Raw genomic sequence first — 12,803 nt, 5'->3', positions numbered from 1 at the left:
TTAGGAAGATATGCTGAAAGGCAGGGCTGAATTAAGAGTGCAGTAACACTGCCAAAATGACATGTGAGAGGAATGCTTAAACTTCTCTTATAGAGAAATAAGTTTCAATACGGAAAATGCAGTGCCTTCCGGCTGCCATTTTGAACATTAGTTCTCCCCACTGATTATAAGTAAATACATGCTGTTAGAAAGACACCAAAGAACTACAATATGGTTCTTTATTTCAATATAAGTGGAAACTAAAGATATGGCATCTACGATGGAATTGACGGTTTTTTTAAAAAATGTAAGCTCTAATGGGAATGTATGAAACCAAAGCAATGAGAGCAAAAATTCAACATTCTGAGTCTTGTGTAACAAACTAATGTTCAAGTACATATTACATAACATGTTTTTATTTAAAAAATATAAGCTCATTCAAACCTAAACCGTCAGATCTCTATTGCACCGATCTGCTCTGTGCTAAGACTCTATCTTAAACCCAACTTACGTTTCTCATAGGACTAAGCAGACTTTTGCTTCCTCCCCAGAATATCTCTTTCTGCAAAAGGGTCTCGGAATGCTTGTGCTGTTACGTCTGTGGCAGGTCACACTCAGAGGTGGGAGACAGGAGGGGGTAGGTAATTTGTAGCCTTGAGGGTGCTTAAATGGTCCCAAGTGGTTTCAGAGCCCTGGAGATCCACTTCCCTGACTCTAGAAATCTCTGAATTCTGATTCACATTACAAGAAGCTTAAACTAGCAAAAGGAAACCACCTATGGAATTCAGATGATAAAACTTCAGTATGGTAAGCTCTTTAATTAGATTAATCCTGCTACTACTACTTATGTTCTATACTGGGTTTAGCCCAAGGATTTTATTTTAGGTCAGTGCTACTAGAAAGCAAATCTTTAATTTTTATATTTTTCTATAAATCATATATCTGTGCACATAATTTTAGATAATATTATTCACTGAAAATAAAACAAATTTCCCAAAGAATACCTTATAAACTTAGAATAAACAAAAAGGAAACTAGGTCATAGAGAATATTAAGCTGTAATAATGGCCTCTAAAAACACACATACAGGTTCTTGAGTTCTTTGTTAAGTAATACATCTAACAAAGTTATAGGTTTTCACTGTTCTACTATGCATATAGGAGAAATGGGAAATGCCCATGATTTTATTCTGTTCAGACAGAACAAATTTACAAGAATTTACACAGTTTAGAAATACAGAGCTTCCAGTTACACCATTATACCTACTACAAAAAATAACTAGTAAGATAACCAATCAGAATGTCAGTTTCCTTTTGAAAATCATAATCACAGAACACAGCAATAATTTGTAAAGTCTAAGAGTCTTGTGAGACTCCTTGTTCAAATCATACTTTCAAGTACAGATTTATTTTAATAGATAACAAAAGTTAGCAATAAATATAAATATTCATACAAGTTTCCCTATGACACAAGAGAATAAAAATATTATTGTGAATGATCTTAATTTTACATCTTACCAAATTAGATTCTCTGAACTAAATTTAGGATGCAAAACATCATTTCTCCCTAAACAGAGGCGGGAAAGAAGAGATATCTTCTTTACCTCCTTTTTACATTCTTTTGTTAATAGGCCAGGCTTCAGAATTTCATTAGTTCGGAATACAGGGGAGTATGAGGTGGAAAAGGACAAGACAGAGCTCCATTTAACAGAAATGGAGAATGGGTGGAACAGAATTTTACTTAAGAACAGCAGTTTTCTCCTACATAATAGATTAGAAAACAAGAAAAATTTCATGTTAATTAGATCATGAGATTTTTTTTTTTTTTGGTACTTTGAGTTTTAACATTCTAAATATTGATGAAAAAATATTGATTTCTCCCTAGGCAAGTTTTAAGCTGCTGGATTTCTGTTTTTGTTTTTCTTTAGTGATACCTTCTGCATCCATTATTTCCAGGGCTGAGGATATAAATACTACAGTGCCCAAAACCATAATCCACTGGAATAGTCAAACATCAATTGAAAAGGTTTCCTGTGAAATGAGATACAAGGCTACAACAAACCAAACTTGGAACGTAAGCTAACTTTCACTATTCTTTTGCATGTAAGTGAGTGAAAGAAAAGCCAGCCAATAGTCAGTGACCACAGTGGATGTATAATGATCTATTTTACATGTTTTTATCTGATTGTTCATGTAATATTCAAACCACTCTACTTTTAATAATGATGCTTCCAAATAGAGAGGTGTTTCCTGAAAAGGTCTCTTGCCTTTTGTAAACTGCTAAATAGACAAATGTCCAACTAGGACAGATTCATCTCTTTAGCTCCTTGTAATTCACTGTCTCTTAGGGTGAAATTTATATCAGTGATTATGAATATAAAATGTAAGTATTCTATGCTGAAATTTAACAGCCACCCAGGGAAATAAAATCTGTTAAAAGAACTTCAGATTTATGGGTGTCTCTTTTTAAATGAAAAATGTGCAATCCAAAATGTAAAATTTGTTACTATATTAGTCTTAGATGAGCATAAGGTAAAAAGTGAATGTCTAGGCAAACTAATCATCCTTAAATACCAATGGTAAGTTAGTAAGCGTCTTAGGAGAGGCATAGGTACAAGGTTCATTAATAAAATCGCATCACATGACGGCACCTGTGAACATTATAATAAAAACTCACTAATTTGAACTACAGGGTAACACTAGCCTGGCTGAAGAAAAAGTACCAATTTTAGTGTATTTGAAAACAAATGCCATTTTATTATTTTTAAGTACAATAAACTGGCATTTAGTCAAAATAATTAAGGAATGGAGTTTATGGCTTTGCTTAATTAACAGTTATGTGTCATGTATGAATTTACCAGTTTTCAGAGAGTTAAGTGAAATAATATGTATTTATTCTCTGGTGATTAGCATGGCTCCAAAGTTTTCATCATTCTGAACATGAACAATATTGGCTTTGCTGTAGAACAATATGTTTAAAGAGTGTCAAGAAAATGAGGGTAAGACTATACTGATTTCATGACATATTCTAAAGACTGCTCTTTAAAAAGAAATCCCGGATGCCAAGTTGTTTATTTACCCTTGTTAATGTACATGAGAAATGCGATCTTTTAGTTGTTTAGATTACACTTGGATGCAAGTCCATGTTCTGCAACATTTGGTCAGTAACCAAATGAAGATCCTGCTGGACTCGTTGACTAAATAACTGCGGCATTTGTGTGCAAGGCAACCCCATGCTTGAAGCCTAGGACGAGCAAGATTAAAAACTTCACAGCCAATCTTTTGCATATGTGGAATTTAGGTAAATTTGAAAACAACCCAAATGAAACTCTCATCCTAGATTCTGAGTGGATGAGGCTTTACTCAATAAGACACCTGGGTAGTGTCAGGGTCATAGGATGATATTGAGAAGACGAAATTTCTTTATTTGGCATAATAAGCTATAAGAATGTTTAGAAATAGAAAGGAGTTACAGTATCAGTATCCCTGAATAGATTTTCAGAAACCAACTGTTTTCTTGTTGAAATTCTTGTTCTCTGCTCCCCTTGGTGGTGCTACATATGCCACTGTGAGACTTGGTAACTCAGAGGTAAATCTGAGTTCCCTTTTCAAAACCTTCTCTTTATCAGAAGCAGGCAAATGGAGGAGCTGAAAGAATATTTGTTACCTCGTTTCATCTTCATCACAATCTTTTATGATAGGTAGTATCAGCTCCATCATCGAAATGAGGACACAGGGCTTGAAAAGAGCTTAAGCCAGGTTCTCCAAGCTTACAGAGTTAGTAACTTCATGCCTCTTACAGACCCTACATCACTTTGGGCACCCCAAAAATGTTGGGAAAATGAAGGAACCAGTTTCAATTCAATATGTGTATCCTATCCCTTTTACCATGATTCCTCCAAATGTAATTACTCACACAGATGACCCAAGTCCAGTTGGTAACAGCCAGAATGATGCTTTGTTTTTTACATGTGTTACCCGTCAGTTTCATCTGGATCATGCACAAAATGTTGTCTTTACCTCCTTGTAAGGAGACAGGAAGCGAGAGTCATGAAGAGTGGGCAGACACAAAGGACTACCGATTTGTTCTTCCACCTCAGCTCTGCCTGCATCAGATAACTGATGGAAGGAAGCTCTTCACTTCAAAGTGGCAGACAGCTATGCACAAAGCCTTGTGGCTAAGCACATAGGCTCTGGAGTTCAAAGCCTGGCTCTACCACTTTCTGGTTGTGCAGCCTTGGGCAAGTTCCCTAGCTTCTCTGGGCCTCATTATTACCACACCTAAAAGAGGGATAAGATAAGCACCTACCTCATATGGTTTGGGGGATGATCAAATGATGGAAGAAGCTAGCCCAGAGTCTGGAATAGAGTTAATGTTCAGTAAATGCTGGCTGTTACTGTTCCTCTTCATCTTAACCTCCAGGAGAGCCATGCAGCAGGTGTGGTCGAGCCAAGGATGCCCACCTGAAAATCAAAATCAGTGCATTGAGGGTGTTTTCAGCTGTTTTTAGCTAAGCTGTATATAAATTACGAGGTATCAGCCAGTCCTTCAGGTGAACCTTCAAGGCTGACACCATGGGGAGAATACCTACTTGTTGGTTATCTTCACGGACTGTCTCCCTACCTCCCTGGCATCCTTGCCCACTTCTGTGTACCTTATCTCAGGAACATTTACCATGTTGTTTGTATTTACCATTTTACACGTGTATTTTCCCATCCTTTAACTATGAGTCCCTGGAAGACAGGACTGTTCCATAAGCATTTTTGTATTTCCATTGATATTTATAATGTCTGGTTCACACAGATAATATTTTGACACATTAGCTGTTAGTATTATTATTATTTGCCTTTAATGGTGCCAACAGCAGTGATAGTAAAGTAGGGAAATCCTGACTAGAAGTTCAACTGAATGGATTAACATTGACTCGAGTCTCTGATTAAGTTAGACCAGGGTATTGGCAAACTTTTTATTCAAGGGCCAAATAGTAAACAATTTAGACTTTGCAGGCCATAAGATCTCTGTCCCAACTATTCAACTCTGCATTTGTAGCATAAAAGTAGCCATAGGCAATATGTAAATGAATGGACATTGTTGTGTTCCAGTAAAATTTTACTTTTGGACACTGAAATTTGAATTTTATATCATTGCCATGCATGATTGAAATAGTCTTCTTTGGATTTTCTTTCAACAATTTAAAAAATGTAAAAACTCTTCTTAGCTCATGGGCTGCACAAAACCAAGCATTCACTTTTTTCCTGGAATGGCTAATAGAACAGCAGGCAGATAGCCAAGGTTCAAATCCTTGGCCTTTGCATTTCAAAAGTATAAATGCTAGTATAGGACAGAAGACTTGTAAGAAAATGTGATTAGTCATGACTGGCTCTCTCAATCCCCATCCCCCTTCCCTCTCACACCAAAGACTAGATAAAGATTCCTGAGCAGAGAGAGGGGGAAATGGGTGAGGGTGGTAAGGGGGAAGAACAAAAAGAGTTTAGACTTGGGTGGTTACTGAGCAGGACCCCTCATCTGGGCCATGCCCCAGGTTGGAAGTCAGAGGAAGTTGGGATTATAGAACTCTGAATAGGTTGAGATTCTCCCCTTCATCCAAGGATGCTCCCAGAAATTTAGGTGTAACCCTAAGAAAAGAGGTACCTCAAAATGATGGAGATTAAGTTTCCAGGCCTCACGCCTTCAGAATTGAGGCTCTAAAAAGAAAGCAGCTGCTATAAAAATAAAGTTATATTTCTGGCCCTTGAGGTCATACCCTCTGCATAGGAACACAGTTAGGTCCAGCTCTCTCAATGACTATTGTAGCCTCTGAAAGTATCATTTTGAAGGTACCATCTTCAGCTTGCAAGGCCCTAAGCAGGCACCTCGTTGGCCTCTTAGTAGAAGCAACTGTTAACAGTTCCATAAAATTCTTCTTTCTACTTTAGAACTCTGGCTGTACTTCAGGGTATTTCTCTTCTTAGAGGACTTATCTATAAACATAACGGCAAGAGACATATTGGAGAACAGCAACTCCCCTCCAAAAGAAGCTCATACGAAGCAGGGTGCATATGGAAGTCAAACTTTTGGCACTAATAAAAACTCTCCTGGCACAGGGAGATCAGCTCGGTGCTTTGTGACCACCTAGAGGGGTTGGATTGGGAGGGTGGGAGGGAGGGAGACGCAAGAGGGAAGAGATATGGGAACATATGTATATGTATAACTGATTGACTTTGTTATAAAGCAGAAACTAACACACCATTGTAAAGCAATTATACTCCAATAAAGATGTTAAAAAAAAAAAATTTCTCCTGGATCCCAGTAGACTCTAGGGGCCTTCAGTCATATTTAGAAGAGCAGAAAATTTCAAGGGCCGTGGGTAGAAATGTGGCTTACGGAAACTCTGAATGATATCTTTCAGGAAACGTGATATCCCAAAACAGATATGTTTATGATTTTTACATTTTCAATGCATTGCAAGTTTTAAAGATTTATGTTAAGACTGGGTTTTAACATTAGAATCTCTAAATGACGTGTATACCTTGTTGTGTGTGTGTGTTTTAATCGTGATAGTTTTAACTTTCTCTTTCATGGTGACTGTTCTCTCCCAGTTGCTGAATAAATGCATTTCTAGACTTTTTTTTTTTTTTTTGCGGTATGCGGGCCTCTCACTGTTGTGGCCTCTCCCATTGTGGAGCACAGGCTCTGGACGCGCAGGCTCAGCGGCCATGGCTCACAGGCCCAGCCACTCCGCGGCATGTGGGATCTTCCCGGACCGGGGCACGAACCCGTGTCCTCTGCATTGGCAGGCGGACTCTCAACCACTGCGCCACCAGGAAAGCCCTAGACGTTTTTTATGTTTACGTTTCAATTGTGCTTCACTTTTTTCAGTAGATCCACTATTACGACACACTAAGGCGCTGCGTAAATGCCTTGGTTTTTCTCTCCCATCTGAACCAGCTTGTCTGGGGGTCCTTTTTCATTATATTTTATAGCAGGTTGTAGTCCCAGAAAAATGATTTTTAAGTTTATCCCTCAGCTATTTTCTTGCTTATCTTCCATTGGATTTTCACGTTTCAACAGTCTTAAATGTTTTGTTTTGTTTTCTCATATATATATATGAGAAAGGATATATATATCCTTGTAGAATGCATAGATCTGCAATAAGGACCAATTTAACAGCTTAGTTTGTAGGTAATTTTTTCCAAAAGTCATCATTCACAAGTGAAATTATTTCATCATTCAGGAAGAATTATTGATCTAAATATGCAACTGCAGAGAAAGAGAGAGAGGAGGGAAGACTGAATTCAAACAATTGCTATTATGTCCCCCTTTCTCCCACCCTATTAAAATCAGCTGTTCCAAAATTAAGAATATATATATATATATATATACATATATATATATATATATGTAATATATATATTACATTTTCTTGATATTTAAAAGCTTGAAAGAGTTGTCAAACACTAAGCAACATGTATTTCACTTTTAAGGTTAAATAACACGTATTTGATTATCTTTGGCCATCTTTTATACAAAGTAGCCTATTGCTCTCTGTTTTCCCAGGGTCCTGGAACATAATAAGTGTCCCATACATTTCTGCTAAATGGAATAATTGTTTTAAAAGCACAGTGCATCATTTCTTTATGGTATTTCACTATGTTTATTCATCCATTTTAGGTTAAAGAATTTGACACCAATTTTACATACGCGCAACAGTCAGAATTCCACTTGCAGCCAAACACTGAGTACGTATTTCAAGTAAGATGTCAAGAAAAAGCTAAAAGGTACTGGCAGCCCTGGAGTTCACCCTTTTTTCATAAAACTCCTGAAATAGGTGAGTGTATTTATATATTTAATCTCTTAGGCTTCTCTTTTGACTTCTGTCTCTTTTCTAAGTATATATTTGTTTCTCCTTAATTTCTATCAAAATCGACAAACTATTCTAGGGCAAGTGATAACATTTAAATTGTCATTTTCCTTTGATTTTGTTAAGGCTGACTACAATTTATGTAATGGTTCTCAAACATTTCAGAGCATAAAAACCACCTGGGGGTGCTTGTTTAGTATGCATGGGATTACGTAATTCTCTTCTCAATAAAATCTAGCTGAGCTATTATCTTTAGGTATTTTCCTGCTCTTAATATTATTCGTTTAATTTTCTAGTCATTTACACATCGTTCAATAAAATCTTAGCCAAATAGACTCAACTGTAAGCAAATAATAAAATAAATCTATAGTAATTTTCATAATACTCCATAGTGGCCCCATTATCCTGAAGATGTCTCCCTACTGTAGGTAGCTTATACACTAGATTAAAATTTTTTTTTCAGAACTGAAGTACTTAATTGTAATCACAGCATTGTTAATAGCGTTCTTACTATAATACAACATCTTGGAATTGTGTTTTATGTTTTCAAAACACTTTGACATACATTATAAATATTGATGGACACCAAATAAGCAGAAGGTGCCAAGAGCCAGATGAGCTAAGAAGTTCTTTTGGTGCCCCCTACTGCCAAAATCTCAGAAACACATTATTAAGGGAATCATTTACAATACGGGTTATCAGTTCTCTTTTTTTAAAGTGATTTTTTAATTTAAGGTATTCTGTTTTAAGTTGATATTGTTAAAATTCTTAGGACTTTAGATGCCATTTTAGAATAGAATTTAGTTGATAATCTATTTTAATGAAATCTAAAATTGTTTAGCAAGATTATTCAAATTGATAATTAACATTTACTTACCACTTACAACGTACCACTATATATAAGCTTGTTTGACCTTTACATTAGTCATATTTGGTAGTGTAATTGGCATCATTTTACAAATGAGGAAACTGAAGCATGATTTGCTTCAAGCATGATTTGCTTTAACAGCAGTTAAAGGAGAACACGAGTTTTCTTACTCACCACCAGCCCTCAGTAATCTCATCAATTTCTTTCTTTAATCAATTACAGTTGACCCTTTAACAACATGTGTTTGAACTCTGCGGATTCACTTATACACAGATTTTTGTCAATAAATCCTACAGTACTACACAGTCTGTGGCTGGTTGAATCCACGGGTGCAAAACTGGGATGCAGTGGAACCAAGAATATTGAAGGCCAACTATAAATTATATGGGGATTTTTGGCTGTGTGGAGGGTCAGCACCCCAACCTCTGTGTTGTTCAAGGGTCAACTATACATCAAAGTGGAGGAACAGCTTACTAAAATATCCTACAGGTTCAGTACAGTCAGCTCTCCATATTCATGGGTTCCACATCCACAGATTCAACCAACCATAGATAGAAAATATTTGGGGAAAAAAAGCCTGGAAAGTTCCAAAAGCAAAGCTTGAATTTGCCTCACACCAGCAACTATTTCCATAGCATGTACATTGTATTTACAACTATTTACATAGCATTTACATTGTATTGGGCATTATAAATAATCTAGAGATGATTTAAAGTATACGGAAGGATGTGCATAGGTTATGGGAACATACTACTCCATTTTAATTAAGGGACTCGAGCTTCCTCGGAGTTTTGTATCCGCGGTGGGGCAGGGGGTGGTCCTGGAACTAATCCCCCGTAGATACCAAGGGACTACTGTATAGGACCACAAATGTTCTCCTTTAAAAGTAAAGGCCGTAAACCTCACATAGAAGGAACAGGAATATCAGCTACCCTGCAACAATTCTAAATGTAAAGTTTTTGTTTCCTAAGGGAGAGAAAACCACTTAAGAGGCAAAAATGCCAGTTAAAATGAAATATCCCTGAAAACTTGCATCTATCCATGTTTAACATGTTAGCTAAGAGGAGCCATAAACTATTGTCTTGGTACAAATTCCCTTCTAAGACACATTAAAGAAGAAACAGGGAAAGTGTGTTAGGGAAAGTGCTAGTATTAAATCTTTTCAAAAATTTATCTCTTTTTATCCCTTTGTAAAAGCAATGTAAGTCTGTTGTAATATGCAACCTAGAAATAAGTGTTGTTTACATTTTAATGGATTTAATACTAGTTTTTTCCTATGCACATATTTTTAAATGGTTGATGCTGTGGTATATGTACTGTTTTATATCCTGATTTTACTTAATCTACTTTGTTGAATTTAAAAACCTATTAATGGGTGCATTCCAGTTTATGGATGTAGTATAATTTAATCATTTCTCTATTTAAACAATATCTAGGTTATTGCATTTTTTCCGTTATCAATAAACTTCTTTGAATAGCTTTGTATATGAACTCTCCTTACGTCTTTAGGTCTTTTTGGATCAAGAGTTAAGCACATTTTAAGATGTTTGATGCAAGTTGCCAAACTGCTTTTCAGTAAATCTTTAATATCAATTTCTTTTTAAAAAGGTATCCATGAAAAGACAGTAATTCATTTAAGTTGTTCATGAAGTATTCATGTATCCTCTACCATGCACCAGACACTTGCTAGGTACTTGCAGAACCTCAGTGAGCAAAGAAGACAAAGATCCTTTTATTCTAGAGAAGACAGTCAATACAAAAGTATAATAAAAAGTATATAACATTATAAATATAGAAATCAAGCAGTAAGAATCAAACCTCACAACTGAAATTTGAATTGTTTCATAACCAACTTGTTTAATAATGGGGTTTTTTTGGCTAAACTTTCCCAGTCATTAAGGTTTATTTATTTATGAAGAAACACAGCCCAGGCAATACTTCACCCTCCATGCAGGAATTTCCTGGTTTTGTTCTCTAAAATTCTCATATGTGTATCACTAAACTGATTCATCCTGAAACAATGTGTTTCCAAAATTATGCCCAGATGGCACAGCAGGACAAATCATGAAGTAGGTACGGCTTTCCTGCAGGCCCCTAGCATTCTTCTGTACCACTTTCCCTCTGGACAGCGCCTTTCCTTGGTCTTTAAAAACCTGGTCTCCAAAAGAAACCAAAGGAACTTAATTATAATAAGGGTTAAATGACGTATTATCTTTTCCTTCCTTAGAGTATTTAGACTTCAATGGAAAACAAAGCCTTACACAGTAGTCCCCCCTTAACAGTTGGGAGACATATTCCAACCCTCCAGTGGATGCCTGAAACCACGGATAGTATTGAACGTTATATACGTTATGTTTTTTTTCCAGTACATACACACTTATGATAAAGTTTAATTTCTAAATTAGGCACAGCAAGAGATTAACAACAATAGCTAGTAATAAAATAGAACAACTATAACAATATACTATAGTAAAAGTTATGTGAACGTAGTCTCTTTCAAAATACCTTGTGGAAATTTAATGCCTTTTGCATCTTAACTAAGCACTTATCACACTCTATAGCTGTAACTTTTGCAGTTTCAGGTATGACAGCAAAACTAGCACAAATTTCTTTTTCCCTCTTCACAATTTCATGGATAGAAGATTCATTCTTACCGTACAAGTTAGCAACCTCAGCATAGGATTATTTTTCCTTCCTTAATAAGTTGAGAACTTGCATCTTTTCACTTAAAGGAAGCACTTTACGGCTTCTCTTTGGCATATCCAAGTTGCCAGCATCACTGCACTTGTACTTTGGGCCATTATTACGTAAAATATGGGTCACTTGAACACAAGCACCATGATAACCAAGACGGTGTTCTGATAACCAAGATAGCTACTAAGTGACTAACAGGCCAGATCCGTGGATGATTCCCATCTGGGGTGGGACAGAGCTAGACAACGTGAGATTTCATCACACTACTCAGAATGGTATGCAATTTAAAACTTAAGAATTGTTTATTTCTGGAATTTTCCATTTAATATTTTGGGGCCCAGCTGACCAAGGTAACAACCCAAGGAAAGCAAAACGTTGGATAAGGGGGGACTCCTGTACTAAAAAAGAAAAAAAAAAAATCAACCTTAGTTGATTACTTCCTCTTGGGCTTTAACAATCACATAGGAGAAACTTCTCTAGATTAGAGACTCACATTTTTCTACACTGGTATAATAACAAGAGGCTAATTCAGTGACTGAATCCAGGTGACTTCAGAATAATAAATAATATAGCTAACATTTACTGGATGCTTATCGTGTGTTGGGCACTGCGATAAGGATTTTACTCATCACTGCAGCCCTGTAAAACTGTTATTCCAACTGTGCAGATGAAGAGATGAGGCTCAGGGAGGTTAAGCAGTTGGCTGAACATTATAGAGCTGGTAAATGGTAGGGCCAGGGCATAGCTCAGGCTGTAGGATTCCAGCACTCATCCTGTAGCTCTACTGGTCTCCTTCCTAAGAGACCTAGAAGGGTCCCATGTCAACCTTTCCTGGGCCACCTAACCATATTCTCCTCTACACATTAGCTAATATGCCAACATAACTTCAGTTAATGTAATGCTTGTTATGAAATGCAAATAAATGAGAGAAGAGGGAACTGTAAGACGCTATCAACTATTTCTACTTTGGCAATGAATACAAGATGTGGAAGCACGTTTGGGTTAAAGTGATGAGAATGAAACAATGGAAACCTCGGGATAGGATAGTGCAGTCTGAGATGAGGACAAAGTATACACGGGAAAGGGGACCTTGCCCAAGACAAGGCACCACAGGGAAATGCATAGTGTGTTTTTCCAGCTGGCCCTGGCTCAGGAAAATGTCCTGAAAGCAATGCTTCTCAGAGCAGGGTCTGTGGACCATCTACATTAGAAATGCTTGGTACTAGTTTAAAATACAGACGCCTCAGCCTCTAGTCAAGTGATACTTCTGCAGCGAAGTGTAAAAACCAGTGTTCTGGAAGTTGGACACACCCTTTAAGAGGGAGAAGTGTCATGAAGGGTGTGGGTAGGAAATGTGGACAGAAAGGAGGAGAACAGAGTGCCCAAGCCATTGCCTTGGTA

The 12,803-nt window shown here is 36.8% G+C and overlaps 1 protein-coding gene across 1 annotated transcript in view; it reads left to right on the top strand.

Moving 5' to 3' along the window:
* IL23R (interleukin 23 receptor) overlaps positions 1-12,803 on the top strand; it is a 52,608-nt gene that overhangs the window by 22,989 nt on the left and 16,816 nt on the right. Inside the window, exons 5-6 of the mRNA XM_060142543.1 lie at positions 1,907-2,052; positions 7,651-7,807. Of these exons, the coding sequence (XP_059998526.1) occupies positions 1,907-2,052; positions 7,651-7,807 (303 nt within the window). The remainder of the gene's footprint in view (positions 1-1,906; positions 2,053-7,650; positions 7,808-12,803) is intronic.

This window comes from Lagenorhynchus albirostris, chromosome 2 (genome assembly GCF_949774975.1).
Source record: "Lagenorhynchus albirostris chromosome 2, mLagAlb1.1, whole genome shotgun sequence".
Taxonomy (NCBI): domain Eukaryota; kingdom Metazoa; phylum Chordata; class Mammalia; order Artiodactyla; family Delphinidae; genus Lagenorhynchus; species Lagenorhynchus albirostris.
Note: the sequence above shows the minus strand (reverse complement) of the source record. Positions and strands in the feature narration are given on the sequence as shown.